The following is a 19,420-nucleotide window of genomic DNA, read 5'->3' as shown; positions in this document are numbered from 1 at the left end:
TTAAACTATTTATTCTAGCAAAGGTAATAATGTATTTATAGGGCTTATAATGAAATAGAAATAAAATTTTAAAAAATAAAAAATAAATAAATGTGTAGTCATTATTTCCAGAGATTGAGGACAGAGGGAGATGGAGATGATAAAAGGGATAAGTACTTATTTAAATTTTATTTAAAGAAAAGAAATCCTTGCTTTGAAGAATAAGCAGGTTGAAGTAGATTTTTCTGAAGTAATGACAAAACAATATGTGGCTTTGTAAGTGCTCACAGAAGCCAGATGTCTGCAGATGTAGATAACTTTTATAAATACAGAGGTGATCTGCCTGAAAAATGAAAAGCAAAGTAAAAGTATTAGCATCTGGAGATCACCAATAAGGGGAAGAAGGCTGAGGCAAGAGACAGTATTTTCAATGCCATTGCATGGTTAATCTGAGTATTTGTTTTCTTTCAACCTGTAGTAGTTTGAATATATGGCCCCTAATATATTTAGTGTTTTATTAGTTTGTAGTTTTGATCTGCAGCCACCTGTCTGGAGGAGGTGACACTGGGCTGGTCTTTAGGTGTTGTGGTAGATTTGAATTTCCAATCTAAAGATATGCAAAGTGTGCCTAGCTAGAGTTCCTGAAGTGTACTGTGCTGTGTGGCTTTTGGCTTGGGGCTTCTTTAAGTCTGCTTGGACCTGTGAAAGCAGGCCCAGTTCTTCTGCCATTATGGAACTTCCCTTGGATCTATAAGCTTTAATATATCCCTTCCTCCACAACTGTGCCTTGTTTGGGAGTTCATCTCAATAAACCTGAAGCTGTGTGCCACAGAATTTGGTACCAGGAGTGGGTTGAGATAAACCTGACCATGTGGATTTTGGTCTTTTAGAACTTTTGTTTTGGAGGCACAGGTATGGACTTGGTACTTAAAACTGAAGATGACTTCTGGAGCAGAAAGCCAAGTATTATTCTGATGAGAGTTTGAAAATGCTAAGTGCAGACAGTATAGAACTTCAAGGCTGGGCTTATGAGCTTTCTAAGGGGAAGGAAAGACTGCAGAGGACTTTGTTGGAACTGGTCTACTGTCATAAGGGCTGGCTGTGTTCTGTTGCTCAGGTCCAGAGCATTTGACCAAGGTTAAATTCGTAATGTGCTCGGTTAAAGATATTGGACTGAGAGTTTTAATATTTTAAGTTGGAAATCACAAGCAAGTTAAAATTACAGACACTAATACTGGTTTTAGGTTACTGAAGCTGCTATTGTCAAACACATTAGCAATCTTAAGGAAGATGGCTCAACTGCTTTACATTAAAACAATGGAGAAGATGCCTGAAGGAAGACTGATAGCAATGCAAACACTTTTAAGAAAGAGTTGACTGGAGAAGGAACCTGCTCTTCAAGGTCATGATTTATTTCAACCCTGCATTAAGAATATGGCTGTGTCCTGCACATGTGGTATTGATTTTGGAAGAAAATTCATGGAGTGGTCATGAAATGCACACGGTTCCAGGAGCCACTGCTGAGATACAGCATGAGGGAGGGCATGATGACCCTGAAAGGCTAAAACAGCCTTTGGAAGATGGACCGTGATTTACATGGAGACCTGAAGACATTCTGCATATACCAGGACTGTACAAGGGTCTGTGCATGGAGACTGCTAGCTAGGGACGGAAGTTTTCCCTGGCTACTCAGCTCAACTGGAGGGGCGAAATTGGATAATCTGGAGACTATCAATCACTGGTTAAGTTTAAACTTGAACTGCAGAAGATTGATGTTTGCTTGATGGTGGTCGAGTTTGCACTTTTCTAGTCTCTCCTTGCTATGCCTTATATCAGTTGAAAATGTTTACTCTGTGCCTTGATATATTGAAAGTATATACTTGTTTGATTTTACAGGATTCACAGACAAGAGACAATCTTAAATCTCAGATAAGACTTGGGACTTTGGAACTATCTTAAGTTGGTAAAGACTGGGGATCTTTGAAATTGGACTGAATTCAATTTACAATGTGTGATGGCTTTGAATCTATTGGGGGCCAGGGGCAGAATATGGTAGTTTGAATAGATGGCCCTCAATAGTTTGTAGTTTGGATATGCAGCCACCTGTCTGGAGGAGGTGCCACTGGGTGGATTTTAAGTGTGGTGATAGATTTGAAATTCCAATCTAGAGATATGCAAAGAGTTCCTCAAGTGTGCTGTGCTGTGTGGCTTTTGGCTTAGGGCTTCTCTTACTCTGCTTGGACCTGTGAAAGCAGGCCAACTTCTTCTTCCATTATAGAACTTCCTCTGGATCTGTAAGCTTTAATATATCCCTTCCTCCATAACTGTGTCTGGTTTGAAAGTTCATCTCAGCAAACCTGAAGCTGTCTACTACACAACCCCTTTGAAAAAATGGCAATGTCAGAACAGGTGCCCATCCTCAGCCAGCTGCCTACAGCACTGTCATCCAGCACAGAAAAGAAAAAGGTGGTGAACACTAATACCTCCTGTGATGAGTGTGCAAGTGAACTGGGCTGTGCTTCATGATGGATACCACAACCAGGCCAAAGGGTAAGCTGACTGAACCCTGTGAACATGGGTAGATCTCAACAGGCAAAGCTAAAGTGCCTTGGTCTGAATTTACATGGAGTCCTTATCTTTAGATGAGAAGCAGGGAAGGGACAAACCTTATTCTCACCTTCTATTATTAAAAAAATAGACAAATAGGGATATTTTAAAGATACTGTATTAATATACAGGGTTTTACTTTTTTGTTTATTTTTATTTATTTATTTAAGAGTGACAGAAAGAGAAAGGGGGGGGGGGAGAATGGGCATGCCAGGGCCTCCAGCCACTGCAAATGAACTCCAAATGCCTGCACCCCCTTATACATCTGGTTAACATGGGTCCTGGGGAATCAAGCCTCAAACTGGGGTCCTTAGGCTTCTCAGGCCACTAAGCCATCTCTCCAGCCCTGGGTTTTACTTTTATTTATTCTTCTGTGCTGAGGATTAGGCTTAGAGCCTCTCACATAGCAGACAAGCCCTTTACTTTCAGCAATTATAAACCTAAACCCCACATTATTCTATTTTGATGTATTTTTGTCATATAAACTTTTTTTAACATATAAACTTTAAAGAGCAAAAAGAAGTATTGTATACAAAAGAAAGATGACTTTGGGCAATTCTACTGGGAAAATTATCTGTAATCACATATGATATAGCCTTATTGCTATTAGCAATGTCTAGCATGTAGTACCTTTAAATAAATGTTATTAAGAGAACTCAAAATACTGGCTTCAAAATTTTTGCATCTTTGATTTGTATATATAGATTAGTATATTTTTTCATCTATTATAAATTAAATGGAAGGATAATGCTAACTTACAAAATGAAGTGAATTAATTGTAAGAAAATTTTAGATATTAGGTTGGAAGTCCAGGACTTATAGGTACAGATCACTTTAATAAAATTCAATATTTCCATAAATCATAATTTTAAGAACAAATCAAAGTTAATTTTTATATTAAAGAGTATTACTTTAAAAATTTCTGCATTTGAAATGCTGTTTAAAACAATGAACTCACATGGTCTGTTTGCCTGACAGAATGTCATGGAGAATGTGTGCTATTCCTTTGATTTAAAATTGAATGTATAACATTTTGTTCTTTCATTTATCATTTGAAGGCCATTTTTAGATTTTTCAACATTTGACTATTCTGAATAATTCTTATATCATTATACATGTACACATTACTGTGTATATAAATGATTTCCTTTCTTTTGGGGGAAAACCTAGGGATGATAGAGCTACCAGACTATTTCAGAAGGACCGCATGATTTTACATTCCCATCAGCACTAATATAGTTCCAGTTTATCCACATTTGCTCTAGAACTTGTCTGTCTTTTTTATTATGATCAGTTCACCAGGTGTGAAGTGGTGTCTTGTGTTTCTGACTTGCATTTCCCTACTATCTAAGGGTTCTAAGCATATGGCCATTTGTAAACACAAATGGCTATTTCCATATTTTCTTAGAAAACTTAGATCCCTTGCCTATTTTTCTTATTGTGTGAATAAAATTTACCATTTCAACTATTGTTAAGAATGTAATCTAGAGCACATTCACCACATGAAGGAACACATTGTTGGTATGAAAGTTTTGTTTTGATAGCATTGGGGATGGCACCTAGGGCTTCACACGTGCTGGGCATGTGCTCTACGACTGTGCCATATTCCCATTACTTTAAAAATAATTTTATAATTAATAGTCATTTTGAAATTATGTTCTTTACTTTTCAAATCTTTCCATTATATGCTAAAACTGATTTATTCTTACTGTAACTTTGTTAATCTCTAGTGGTAAGTTAGATATCAGTCACTAAATGTCCTTAAAATGTATAAATTAGAAAAAAATATTTGCAAAGTTAAAAAAGCAATCTCTTACAAAGGAGGATGTTCACAATCTACTGAATCTTAATTTTTTTCACTTTGATTTACCAGAATCTGGAAAGTTTTGGTAAGATTTCAAGAATGGTAGAAAAGAACTGTTGGTAGATGGTCTATGAAGTACAGCATCATGCTCAGTCTCAGGGAGGACAACCTGGAACAGTGAGGCAGGCCACAGTCAACAGGTCCCCTCAGTAGTTCCTTTGTATAAGGAATTTTCTGGGAAAGGGAAAATATCTATTCAGTGTAGGTTAGAACTGCATTTTGCTGAAGTAGGTCTAGTCATGTCCTTGTCCCAGTAAAACTTACAAGTCGATTTCACAGTAGTTCAAATGTGAAGTATTGAAGATTAACATGTGAGGGAAGCAAGGAGGGAGAGAAGAGAAAAATAGAAGGAGGAAGGGAGGAAGAGGGGGGTAGAGGAATTTAGGTTCTTTTTAAGAAGCAGTGCGGTGATCACTGCCCAATTGATACATACTCATATAGTCACATTTTATTTTTATTAAGATAGACATTTAGTTATTTTGATAAAGCCCTCATGTTTAAGATGCCAATGTACTACTCTATATTTCCCAGGCTACTTCCAAGTTGAGAATATGCTCTATACCTTCCTATCTCTTGCTTTTGTATTAGCAGATGACCTAGTTAATGACTTTATCAGCCAGATCTAGCTCAAATGTCCTTCCCTCTCTTGTTCCCTCCCTCTGTCTATGTCTTCTTTCTTTCCTTTCTTGTTGTTTGTCTACTTTAAAAAAAAAATAGTCTCCCTGGGCTGGAGAGATGGCTTAGCCTTTAAGGCACATGCCTGTGAAGCCTAAAGACCCAGATTTCATTCTCCAGGTCCCACATAAGCCAGATGAACATGGTGGCACATGCATCTGGAGTTGTTTGCAGTGCCTAGAGGCCCTGTTGTGCCCATTCTCACTCTCTCTCTCTCCCCCTCCTTCTCTCTATCTCTAATAAATAAATAAAAATAAAATATTTTTAAATGCTTTAAAAAATAGTCTCCCTATCACGATGGCCTCAATAATCACTATGCAGCCCAAGCAGCCCTTGAACTTAAGATCCCCCTTCTTCAGCCTCCCAAGAGCTGAAATTATAATGACAGATGTGCCCCAATGCCCTCTCAGAACAAATACCATACTCCTAACTCTACCTGCTCATTCCCATCCCACTCTTTAAGCCAGGTCCTCACATCATAAATTCTTAGAACATAATAGATTACAATTGTAAAGTTATTTCTATGATAAGAAGGTCAGGATTCATCTTCCCCACCAAACAATACATTCCAAGAACACATAGTTCCCAACATAAATAACCCCAAGGCACGGCAAAGTGACTGGTAGAGGACAGGTATTCAATAATATTATAAATGAATGAAATTCATGAATGGATGAAAACGTTGATATATTTTCAGAAAAGCAAAATGGGCCATATTCTTCTTATTCCTTCACAGCTACTCAACTCTGACCCCAATATCTTATTTTGCAGAAGGTGAGAATTGCTTAAAAATCCCTAAAGTTTAGAAGCAATTTAACAGTATACTTAAATCTTCACTATGTGCTTATTGAAAAAATGCATAAATGACATACATATCCCTCAGAAGTCTCACTGTGACTATTCTTTGAATTCATATTTGAAAAAAAGAGGGATAAATATTTTGCTAATTGAAAACAACTCAAGAGCACTATGAAATCAAAAGAGCCCAAGGTTTACAGGAAGCAATTACTCAGTGGAGAAGTCCAGAGGCATATGGCTACAGCCAGGAAAAATAGCTTCCACCAAATGAATGCTTATATACAAAACTACAGGGCTACCTCTTCAGAAAAGAGAGGACCATTTCATCTGATGAGAGAGTAGGCCTCCATCTTCAGGGTTGTTCATCACATGTGAAATAATACTTGTTGGAAAAAAGTGTTCTGTTAACTGCAAATCATAAGCCATTTGAATCTTGTGAAATCCATCCAGTGGGTTGCAAATAGCATTTTTAATGAAGGAGAAGTTTTTGAATATTCTATTTATTCTGTTGTGCACAAGTGCTATTACTGTTTAGCACATCTCTGGAGTCATTTTCCTCATCTCTGTCTGTGCTAGGCTGGAAGGCAGAATGTGTTTCTTACTCTGGGTCATGGTGATATGTTGAAAGTCACTGCTAGCCATGACACCAACAATTAGAACAGGATCCAAATTTAAAATAAATTAACTAGCCAGTATAAGCTTCATTTTTCACTTCTATAAAGTGACAGCCATAATACTTATCCCAGAAGTAACTAAAAGGAATAATAATCTACAAGATATAAGTATGTAAAGTGACAGTATAGAATAATAATTGATAGTTATTGAGACTCTCCTACCTTCAGCATCCTTAGTCTCTAAAACAATCCAATAAGACATTCGCTCACCTTAACCTCATTTGCGTGCAAAGAAACTAACACTGAGAGGGGCATTTTTCTAAGTTTCCAGCAGTCATTTTGTGAATTATTTTGATATGATGCATGTAGCAGGAGGAGCTCCTCGATGGGAAGGAGAGCATCCTTGCACTTAGAGCATTAGTCCACAACACTTAACAAGAAAATACTCTAGGATCTTAAATGAGGCAAGTATGCTTCTGAATTCTATTGGTTAAAGGAATGTTTGAAGAAAGAAGGCAAAGTCCTGTTGAACTGGAAGAGCAATAGTAAAGACACAGCCAAGGTCCACAGCAGACATGGCTAGATAACAGACTGCTAAGGCTGATCTGGGAGCCAAAGGAAACCCTGAAAACTTTTTATAAACTCATAATTATTAGAGATATGTTCATCAGGTTTAAAATTACAGATTTTAAGATAAATATTGAATTTAATTTTTCCAATTTTATGGGTGGAATGTCAATCTTGTTTCAAGGGAAAGTATGAGAACTAACAAAAACATCCATTAAAATAGAGTTTTCTGAAAAATTCTATTATAAAAAGTATGATTAAATTATTTTCTTGAGTTGACTATCTCATAGTGCTTTTGCTTGAACAGAGGTATCTTCTTCACCATAAGTTTTACTGTGGTAAGTATGCGCTTCAGACTGAAGTGTGTGAAGGTAAGATTGTATACAATTATTTGTTTGTTTGTTTGTTTATCGAGGTAGGGTCTCATTATGGCTCAGGCTGACCTGGAATTCACTATGTAGTCTCAGGGTGGCCTCAAACTTACAGCAATCTTCCTACCTCTGCCTCCCAAGGACTGAGATTAAAGGTGTGCACACCATGCCTGGCTAGATTGTCTACTTTTAAGTTGATTTAGATAATTATGAATATTAAATAGTAGAGATGTTGATTCAAGCCTTTCATCAAAGACAATCATCTTACACTAAACAAATGCTACCAAATATCTGAATAGCTATTCTCCATCAGTGCTTACTTTTTTTATTTAAAAAAATTTTTTTTTGTTTATTTATTTATTTATTTGAAAGGGACAGACAGAGAAAGAGGGAGAGAGAGAGAGAATGGGCGTGCCAGGGCCTCCAGCCACTGCAAATGAATTCCAGATGTGTGCGCCCCCTTGTGCATCTGGCTAACGTGGGTCTTGAGGAATTGAGCCTTGAACTGGGGTCCTTAGGCTTCACAGGCAAGCGTCTAAATGCTAAGCCATCTCTGCAGCCCCAGTGCTTACTTTTAATACTCTAACATTTAACTTATTGTGTACTATGACCAGAAGAAAGATATGTATACTATCAACTCTCATATGATAAACTACTCAACTCTGTCTCCTCACAATATATCTCCATGCCCTGCTGCTCATAATAACATATAATAAATAGACTCACTAAAATTAATTGAATCAAATGAAAATGTTTAAATATTAAAAATGTTTTAAAATATCAAAGTCATATGATCTCTAAAGTACAATCTTAGGTATTGTGGGTTAAAAATGTTCAAAAAGTGACCTTCTGAAAATTAAGCCCTTGTGCCCAGGAACAATTCTTAGGGTTTGGAACATCTTCCCAAAACAGCTTTTTCATTCTGGAAAAGAGAAATATCATGATTACAGAAATATACTCATATTAAAAATGCTGACAGTTAGTGAACACTTAAAATAGACATGAGTCCTCTGAGCCAGTTGTGGCTTAGGAGGACCAGATCCACTTTTATATTTCAGCACAGAAAGCATTCTACCAAACTTTATCTAGACCCAAGTTAATAGGCCATATTCTAATAAAACAGCCCCCCCCCCCATATTGAAAGCTGTGTGACAAGTACTGTACTATATCTTGTATAGGTTTCCTCTGAAAGTAAAATATTTAAGATGGCCATCACATGGGTTTTTACCATAAATGATCTCACAGAAAGTACAATACCTTTGGTGTGATATTAACAGTGTTCCAAGCAGTAAGACGGAAGAAGAAATAATTATTGGCACTGTTATGTATAGACCTGCGTCACTCCGCTGACTTTCACCTGAAAAGTAAATGTAATCCACACAACTCAGAAACTTAAGAATACAGTTTATTCTATATAATAAATCACAGTACACTTTTTCTGATTTTCATAATAACTCTGTATGATCTTCAAAAACACAAAAATAGAGGAAAATAAAAAATATGTTGTATCCACATTGTAAAATAATTATTTAGGCTAGTATTATACTTGAATTTAGCAAAGCTTTTTTCCAAATTATTTATTTGCAAAGGCCTCCATCTGGTCACTTTAAAATTATATGAGTCACAAGGTAAAATCAAGTGTTATGATGATGCTCAGTACCTGTGTCTGGAGAACCCACAGAATACCACCATCAATCATTGTCTTGTTTGCTCCAGACATGCTGAGCTTCTGAAAGCACCAACTCACTTCTCTAGACTTTGCACATGCTACTCCTGAGCCTGGCATACTTTTTCCTTTCATCCTCAAGACTTTACCAAAATAGCAGTTTACAGAAAGACTTCCAGGCATCTGACTACAATCCCACATTTTAACTCTATCCCTTCACCTTACTTCTACCAGACATCATCTCATGCAGTCTACTTATTGCCCAACATCCCCTTTACAGCAATGGGAAATATGCTCCACAAGGGCAGACAAGTTCAACAATAATAAATACTTTTTATTCTAAAACCAAATAAAATGTTTCTATTTTGAAACTGTTATTGAATTGTTTGGTTTAGAAGACAACTTAAAAAGTAGTAACAAAAATCAAAATGGTGGTAAGTACAGTAAGAAATTACCCAGTAAATCTGACTCCACAACTATCCAGTTTAATTTCTAGAAATAAAAATTCCTTTGAACCACCCAATGACACATCTGTATAAAACTCACAACTCTCCCATGATTCTATCAGAAAAAAAAAAATGGCCCAGACAACAGCACAACTAACAAATAAGTAACATATGAAGAGTGAAAGTGAACCCCTACCTTGGGTGAAACCATTAATTATCTTAGGGCTTCCTACTCCTTCCACAAATATTGGATAAAGACTGAACTGATATTCCTCAATGGGAATAAAATGATCTGAGGAGAAAAAAATATAGCAAAAGCTCACTTGTACTTAACAGACAATGATTTGAAACCAAGTATAAAAATTAGTCATGTTTCTAAATACTAGAAATCAGTAGTTATTTGTAGATTGATTTGGCTAAAGGAATTTTACAGCTAACCTAAGCACTCCAAATTCTCTAACTGTACACTAGTTTTGCAAATAAATTTTCAAAAATCTTACCTAGACTTGGACACTTAGGCAAAGGCATGTGACAGTGACAACCAGTTTGTTAAGGTTCAGGGCACATAGGCTTTCCCTTACTTCCTTTTCCAAGACAGTATGTCCTCCCTTCTTCCCTTTTTCCTTAGAGTAGACAGTATTCCCTTCCTATATGAATTTAGCTTTACTTAGTTCCCTCATTCAAGGTGTCTAGGAAGTTAAGTCTTATGAAATTGTATGCAAAAATAAGAAAGTAAAAAAAAATGGGGATGGGGATCAGGAGTTCTCTGTAATATCTAGGGTTCTAAAACCTGGAGAATGGCCATCAGTCTAGCAAAGCTCAAGATGAAACTGGCAGTGCTTTTCACAGATGCTAATAATGTACAAACAAGCACTAGTCCAGAAGAGGTAGTACTCCTTGAAGCTCAAAGTCTTCAATCCCCTGTCTTAAAGATAAGCAAGAGGGAAACAACCAAGACAACAGTGACAATGAACTTGGCTTCCCATCAATCATTTATTCAAATGGTAAATTCTAGGTATCTGGAATGAATGAATGAATGAATGTGTGTGTCCTGTAATGCTAAGGATGTCCTCAGCTTTCCTGCTTAACTTCTCTTAATTCTTACTAGACATGGATGCTGTTCAGTGCACATAGACTTATTACTTTGTTCATCTCTCACAGTAACTGACACCCTGTGAGAGATTATACTGGCCTGAGCCATCAGTCCCACTATCCTCAGACTGCAGGTCCAGGTTTCCCACTCACTGAAAGTGACATTATGATAGTGTACACAGTTTGGAAACAATGTGACCATAAAATAAGTAAAGGTAGAAGCAGCATAATCTCAAACAAATAACTGAGAAATAAAGAAGCTTAAGAATAAAATGTTATATAATCATCATTTAATGGGAGAAAGGCATGGAGAGAAAGTATATTACATCTGATTGCATCTCTGTGAAATAATAAAAAATAAAGAAAATATAATGAAAAGTTTTGATAAGGTTATGGGATTATAAGAGTTAAGATGGGGAGGGAATTATCATGGGATATATTTTATAATCATGGAAAATGTTAATAAAAAAATTAATTTTAAAAAAGAGTTAAGATGGTAGTGTGGGGCTAGAGAGATGGCTCAGCAGTTCTAAGTAAGCATGTACTTACTTAGAAGGCTTGATGTTTGGGTTCAATTTCCCAGTACCTACTTAAGACAAATGCATAAAGTGGTACATGCATGTGAAGTTCATTTGCAGTGGCAAAAGGCCCTTGTGCACCCATTCTCTTTCTAATCTAGATCTCTTTGCTTGCAAAAAATTAAACAAATAATTTTAAAAGAAGATGGTAGGAATGGAGAACTGGCTTGATGGTTAAGGCACTTGCCTGTGAAGCCTAAGAACACATGTTCAAAACTCAAGGCCCTACACAGCCAGATGCACACTGACACAGTACACGATGTTGCAAATGCACCACACGGAGGCAAACACATCTGGAGTTTGTTCACTAGTGGCTGAACAGCTCTCTCTCTTCCTCTCCCTCTCTTTCTCTGTCTTTCTCTCTGTATCTCTCATTCAAAAATAAAATAATAGAAAAATAAGATGGTATTATGTATCATCTATATTTTTGAGGTTTTCATTAACTGGATTAATCATTTGAATTACTAAACTATAGTGTCATTATAACTCATGAAAGAAACATTAAAGTTCCATGAACTTACCATGAATATAATACTTCTTAACATGTGAAGGGATTCTAAGCCATTTAATATCATCATCTTCATTGAGATTCTTCCATTCAATGATTAAGTACATTAGGTTGTAGTCACTGGGTGACAGAGTCCAGGAAAGAACCACACAGCTGCTGCTCAAAGGGTAAGCACTGAGTGACTGCACAGCATTCACTGAAGGGAAGAGAGTGACATTTATTTTTAAATTCAAAATTAATTGAAAAGTTACAAATAGCTTTGAGAAACTTATAATCTTTTGCAAGAAAGATCCTTTAACCACTGAGTCATCTCCCCAGGCTAATTTATCACCTTATAGATAACAGAAGAAGGAAAAAAAAGCAGACAACTTACATAAATATAGTATGTGCTAACTATTTTTATATTATGAAGGTCACATATCAGGGAGATGCAGGAATATATCTAACCTATAGAAAAGTGATTCTACTTAAAATCTAAAAATAAGAATTCTAACAGATAGTCAAAATTGTTCTCAACTGGAATCTCACACCTAGCTTATTAATCATTCTCTCCCAGTTCTGGCCAACCTTTCCTCTCCCACTGTTGAGTGACACTTCTGAAGTACACTCATAGACTTTCCTTAAAACCTCCAGTGTGTTTCCACCTTTAAAGAGACCATTCCTATCATGCCTCCAAGGTCCCAAGGGCCAAGTCTTGACCACCTCTCAGCCATTTCTGTGGTCTGCAGGGAAAGAAGCCACCTGGTATTCCTTTATTTCTTCCCCTGTGCTATAGATGCTTGGCCAAGCTGGACCCATGTGGAAGCTTTAACTCCAAACCTCTGGGGAAATTTAATTTCTACTCTCTATCCACAATGCAAGGTCAAGTCATTTTTATCTTTCCTTTAATAAAGTTATATTCCTTTTCTAAGGAAACTTGCCTCAGTTTATAAAGATATTTACTTGTCTGATTATTTGATTGCTATCTGTCTCACCTATTAGATTGTGCATGATGCAACCATTATAGGCTTTGCTGCCACCTAAGCATACTGAAGAATTCAACAAGCATTTCTAGAAAGTATTTGTTGGAAGATTTTAAGTATAAAACATTGTAATGAATGCTGTAGAACTTTCAGGAAACTCACACCATACACACAAGTGTAGTATGGCAGGATGCAAAGTTTCTGAAGAACCCCAGAAAGCACTCCAAGGTTTGAAGAAGGGATGACACATACTCAAAACTAAGCAAAGACTTCATGGAGGAACCAATACTTGGAAAAGAAAACAGGTAGCAATACAGGAAATTTCTATTTTTCATTAAGGTATATGTACTTTGAATATATAATTCAGATTAGAAACATCTATTGAAATTGTCTTTTAGGGCTGGAGATGTGGCTTGCTTGGTACAGTGCTTTGCCCAGCATGCAGAAAGCTCTAGGTTCAATCCCCAGCACTGCATTAAACTAGGTGTGGTGGTCCACACCTGAAATCCTAGAACTTGGGAGGCAGGAGGATCACAAGTTCAATGTCATCCTTGATAACATAATGAGTTTGAGGCCAGCCTTATACTATATGAGACTCTATCTTAAGATGCAGAAAGAGCCTATGCAAGTGGTATATGCCTATAGTCCCCACTACTCCAGAGGCCAAGGCAGAAAGATTACTTAAGTCCAGTAGTTCTGCCTAAAGAGCACTATTTCAATCAGGTGTTCCTCACCAAATTCTGTTCAATCCTCCTGGCAATAGTGGGAAGACCAGGTTGCCTAATGGAGTATGAAATGGCCCAGGTGGGAAATGTAACAGGTCAAAACACCCATGCTAACCAAATTTCAAGAAAGAAGAAACGCAGGGGGGAGGGAGAGAGAGAAGGAGGGACCATGAAAGAAACAAAAAAGAAAGAGACTAACACTTAATTAATTCTCTGAATATTGAAATATACCAACATTAATGAAAAAGTGTTCATCACTCACATTTAATAAAGTCACAATAATTTTCAAGTTTCAACACATAACCTGAATATCATGTATTAATATAACTAAAATATATAGCATTATATATATCAATTATAACTATGCTACATACTTAGATATCAATATACTATATACAAAAATATATTACACTATATAACATGTACTTACCATATGTTATATATGAGTTCTATTTATACATAAAATGCTATATATCCTATTTTTTACACACACACAGTGACCCATAACCTCCATTGCTCCAAAATAACTATTTTGGAGATTTTTTCAAAGGTTTATTTTTATTTGCTTATTAGAGACAGAGAGAGAGAGAGGGAAAAAGAGAAAGAGAAAGAGAGTGAGAGTAGGCGCACCAGGGCTTCCAGCCACTGCAAATGAACTCCAGATGCGTGCAACCCTTGTATCTGGCTAACGTGGGACCTAGGGAATTGAACCTCGGTCCTCTGGCTTTTCAGGCAAGCACCTTAACTGCTAAGCCATCCCTCAAGCCCCAAGATATTTAAGTTTTAAATTTACTAGAATATCCTCATTTATTATAATTTCCAAAAGTTCTATCATAGGAAAATAATCAGTATACAATACATTTTTGTTATTTTTCCAACAAAGAAGGAATGAAAGCTGAGACTCCCAGTCTGTGCTGAATATAATTTAGAGAGGAAGAGCTGTGCAGAGGTTAAGTTAAAGAATTATTGCTCTGTGTCTCTTTTTACCTTTGGTCATAGGCCATGAGAATGTTAGATTAAAATTTGCAGAGGAAGCACCAATTGAATTGATGGCCAGAACTGTAACAGTATGTGCTTGCTCTGTCCACAGGAAAGTGAAACTGGTGTGATTTCCCACATCTTCTGACCATGTTCCATTGTGGGAAGTATGATGCTTTACCACATATCTCTTCACACTGCACAGTGAGTCATTTTTCATCAGGGGCTGTAGTAAACATAAAAATTGATTAGTTTATGAACTGCAGTGCTTTTATAACAACTGAGCTCATGGAATTCTTATAATATACTTCCCAGTAGGGGCAGGAGCTAAACCAGGGCAGGCACAGCTATTACCATGCTGAAGGGTTGTACAGAGGAAAATCTGCCTCAAAGTAAAGTAGGCATGAATATGTCTGGGTAGTTCTACAGCATAGGAAACTTATTTTTCCAACTCTAAGCTTTTGCTTAAAAAAAGAGGACAAGTCCCTTAAAGATAATGAAGTAAGAACACAAGTAGGACATTTTCTGATGAAAGATATTCTGATTTTAGAGAAAGAAAGATTGACAAAAGTTTCTTTGCCTAACAAGCAAACAAAGATTAACTCTCAGACTCAGTAAAGAAATAGAAAAAGGCTAAGACATCAATGATCATTTATTTAATTCTAGTGAAATCTGTCATTATTTTCCCTTGTTCTGGGGGTTGGAAGATTATTTAGATAGGCAGATTTTGCAGATATTAACAAATAACAGAGGATATTGAGACAGTGTATAGCCAAAATATTTCTGTCCTGGAGTTATCACTAAGAAAACAAATGCTGGACAGGATGTGGGAAGAGAGAAATTCTCATTTATTGTTGGTGGGGTATAAACTTGCAGTCAATATGGAAAGCAGTATGGAGGTTCTTCTAAAAGGTAAAAATAGTACTCTCACTTGGCCTAGCCATACCACTCCTGGGCCTATACCTAAAGGACCCCACATCCTGCCAGAGATGAACTTGGGCATCAACCATCATGTTCCCCTAAGGTTAAGGGAACATGGCAGAAGTGGAAATGGAAAGGATGTAAGAGAGAGAAAAGGGATGAGAAAGAAGGCTGTGGAACACTTGTATCTGGACTTTATAAGGCCATTGCACTCATGAACTCCTAGCAGCTGTGGTTACTTGCACAAGGCCTACAGAAGAGTGAGTCAACATTCTGTCAATTATGGGGGAGGGGCTTGTGAGGCCACACCTCTCCCTGAAGAGCTACTGGCAGTTAACAGTTTCTGGGGGAGGGAGAGTCATTCTCTTCAATGCTGTATTCACTAGCATGTTGAGGTCTGGGGGAAAAGGGGGTTCAGTTGGAGGGGAAAAGTGAGAGTCATACAGAGTATATCCTCAAATTATATGTGCGTATGAAATTGTCAAAGAACAAATAAAATGCCATACCATGTTGCTGTGTAAAATACATACCAGGTCCACAGAGAGTATATGCTCAAATCACAATATATGTGTGCACTAAATGGTCAAAGAACAAATAAAACACCATACCATGTTTCTGTGTAAAATAGATGCCAGGTCCATTGCTACTCTTCATGCTGAAGAGCCTAACGATATTTCCCAATCTCCCTTACCAATTGCAGGAAAAAATAAATGCTGCCTACCTTAGGAAATTATGAAAAGATTAACTTTATGCCACAGACTAGAACACCTTTCAATTTTTTCCACTGAGATGCATTTAAGTTGAGAATGTCAAAGAAAAAGAAACACATAGACATGTGTCCTTTTAGAGTCTGAAATATCATGATTAAGATGGAAATAAAATGTTAGCAGCCAGAACAAGAAAGCAAGATTTCAAAAGTAAGACAAAGTTTGTATTTTATCTGAAAACATTGATGTTATTTTTATTATGCAAATATTTGTTTTTGCAATCATCAAGTAAAAAGCAAAGGTTAATGTCCCTACATTCTGTTATTACAAGACACTCATGGCTCATCTTGTATATTTACTGTCCCAGCCCTAAAATTAGCATTTGTCTCAAAAATCCAGTTTCTGCTTACTAGATAATGATATTTGAGACAAGTCTGGGTATGTTCCTGCCTCCTGAAGCATCACTGCTGCTATGCCTTGTTAGCTGACGAATCAAGGATGTGTGTGTGCACAAACCAACCCCTGTAGATACACCTATCTCTCAGAACCCATAAGTAACATGAGTTTGTACTGCCTACACCTCAATCTGTGACCACATTCTGACCACCTCTTTCACTTGTCTAAGACCAACCAGTATAAAAGGGTGGTCCTGTGTCCTACCATTCATTTTCTTAATTGTCCCATTCCAGAATATATGAAAAGTGGTATCTTAATTGTCAGCCCATATCTCTGTGAGGAATGTGTGACTTCCCAGTGTTAAGTAGCTTCTTTCATTTTGAAGTCTCACTTCCAAAATTGCTTATGCCTTTTCACCTTCAGTGAGGTTGCTTGTGCATTTCTGATGCACATACCCTTATCTCCATGTGTACTTCTTTCTCACAGCCTCTAGCCTCTTAGGAAATTTTTAATAATCTCCTTGCTTTAAGACCCCCACTTTGTGCCACAAAACTTGTGGATTTAGGAAATGCATAGTGTTGTGACCCTACCACTTCAGTATTCCATAAAGGAGTCTCACTTTTGAAGATGAATGATGGGTTCCTACTTAGGATGATTATGAATAAAGTCAGTTGAACAACTCATGTGCAAGTATTTTGTGGATAGTTTTCTGGTCACTTGAGCAAACACCTCAGACTACAATACTCATAAGGCTCTAATCAACTTCATATGAAAGTACCAAGCTATTTTCTAAAGTGGTTGTACAATGTTGAACTTCCACCAACAATAAACAAGTTTTAGTTACCTGTATTCGCCCCAATAATTTGTGTTGTGTTTTTTTAATTTAGTGATTCTAATAGAATAATATCTCATTGTTGTTTTACATTGTAATTCCTTAATGACAATGATATTAAACATCTTTTAACATGCTCATTTGCCTTAGGTGTATATACTTTTGGTTAGATATTTCAGTTATTTGGCCCAGGTTTTAATTGAGTCATTTGTTTTCTACTATCAAAGCTTAAGAATTCTAGGTGTAATTATCTTTCAATTCTCTCGACAGTCTTTCCTACATCATACATTGTTATTTTAATAGATTTCAATTTAATAGAACTTACAAGCCTAGCATAGGGGGAGATCCAGGTAAGATGGCAGCATAGGAGCCATGCCAAATCAGCCTAGGGAGGGATTTAAGCAAAACCCAAGCACAATACACTCTTCTGAAAAGTGAAGGTATAGGTTAGTTTTAGACACAGTGGAGAAGTCTCAGAGGCCAAGATCCACCTGAAAGGAGGAAAATGGCCAGAGTCCCACTGAGGCACCCATGGCTGCAATCTGCCCACCAACAGCACCTTCTGAAGGCTTGCCAGGTGGCAGCAGCAGCAGAGACCAAGCAATAGATTTTACAACTTCATTAGCCTTCTTGAAAAATTAAGAAATCTGAAAAAAAAAAAAACACAGCTGAGATCAACTAAAGAGCTACTGAAAGTGTGAGCAACTCAGAAGTCTGAACTTTCCCATCCTGCACCATCAGAACTGCGAACCTTCAGCATTCAGCCCCCAGTGGCAGCGCAACCAGCAGAGCTCATCAGAGGTACAGCTGCACAGCACAACACAGAGGGATCAAGGTGGGCACTCAGCATTGGTGAGATTGGAAGCTACCCCAAAAGGTAATGCATCTGACAAAACAAACCAACCAACCAAAACAACAACAACAAAAAAAAACCAACAAAAAAACAAAACCACAGGTACACAGACCTGCAGCACTGCAAAAGCTAATCTCTCTTTCCTTGTCAGGGCAGGTTATGGGGTATATATTCTTGGTTGGCTTTACCATTCTCAAACAAACTGTATTTGGGGGTTGAATATTGTTGCCTTTGATTCTTTCAGATATATAGGGCCTTTGTTTCTTGATTCTGTTATTATTGTGAGCAGGCCCTGATCCAGATCCAGGTTGACCTAGAACACAATCCAAAACAGAAATCTCTACCTCACAGATGACAAGTTTAAGGGTGTAGAACAACACACAGCCTTAGGGATTTTGGCTTTATATGACTATCTGTTTCTTTTAATCCCCACAACTACATACTTTGTGCTGATTTTCATCAATTGCATGTGTTACTCGGTTGAAGTTTAGAATTTTCCAGTAAATTATTCCACCCAGTCCACTAGAATACTTGCTTAGCAAGCAAACTTAACACCTAGGATTACTTCTGTGACTTGACTGGGGGACAAGAGCTACACCTGGCACCTTGAACTCATATCCTGAAGGTACATAGAGGTGGATTGCCACATCTGGGAACACTGCAGATAAGTAGAAAACCCAAGCATCAAATCAATTCAGGATACAAAAGTCACTACAATATAATACAAAAAACTCAAAGAATCAAAACCATACAGTCCCAACAAAAACTACAAATCCATCATAAATCATCACCAGTGATACTGTTTTACATGAAATGCCTGACAAAGATTTCAAGAAAATGATGGTATCTATGCTCAAAGAAATCAGAGAAGGAATGAAGGGAAGAAGAAAACAAAGGAAATAAAGAAGACAACAAACTTTGGAAAGAGAATACATGAAATCAACTTAGTGAAATAAAGAGGTTATTACAAGACATGAGTAAGGAAATAGAAATACTGAAGAAAAACCAGGATGAAATCCTCGCTCTGAAGAATACAGTCAATGAATTAAAAAAAAAAAAAAAAAACTCTGTGGAAAGTCTCACCAGTAGAATGGATGAAGGAGAGAACAAAATATCTAAACTAGGGATCAGGTGGCAGACCTAATACAGTCCAACAAAGAGAAAGACAAGCTAATAGCAAGGTATGAATGGGAATTTCAAGATATCTAAGACAGTATGAAAAGCATTCAGGGTATAACAGAAGGAGAAGAATTTCAACCCAGAGGCTTAGTAGGTATTTTC

At 37.0% G+C, this 19,420-nt stretch overlaps 1 protein-coding gene across 4 annotated transcripts in view; it reads right to left on the bottom strand.

Moving 5' to 3' along the window:
* Positions 1 to 19,420, bottom strand: part of Lepr (leptin receptor) — a 140,594-nt gene that overhangs the window by 10,421 nt on the left and 110,753 nt on the right. For all 4 annotated transcript variants that reach the window (XM_045150512.1, XM_045150513.1, XM_012949462.2 and 1 more), the window contains 5 exons: positions 14,440 to 14,656; positions 11,779 to 11,961; positions 9,784 to 9,879; positions 8,733 to 8,832; positions 8,322 to 8,397 (listed from right to left, as the gene is read on the bottom strand). In XM_045150512.1, coding sequence (XP_045006447.1) covers positions 8,322 to 8,397; positions 8,733 to 8,832; positions 9,784 to 9,879; positions 11,779 to 11,961; positions 14,440 to 14,656 — 672 coding nt within the window. The remainder of the gene's footprint in view (positions 1 to 8,321; positions 8,398 to 8,732; positions 8,833 to 9,783; positions 9,880 to 11,778; positions 11,962 to 14,439; positions 14,657 to 19,420) is intronic.

The sequence above is a fragment of the Jaculus jaculus genome, chromosome 5, assembly GCF_020740685.1.
Source record: "Jaculus jaculus isolate mJacJac1 chromosome 5, mJacJac1.mat.Y.cur, whole genome shotgun sequence".
In the NCBI taxonomy this organism is placed as follows: domain Eukaryota; kingdom Metazoa; phylum Chordata; class Mammalia; order Rodentia; family Dipodidae; genus Jaculus; species Jaculus jaculus.
The sequence above is the reverse complement of the archived record's forward strand: the minus strand, read 5'-3'. Positions and strand labels throughout refer to the sequence as shown.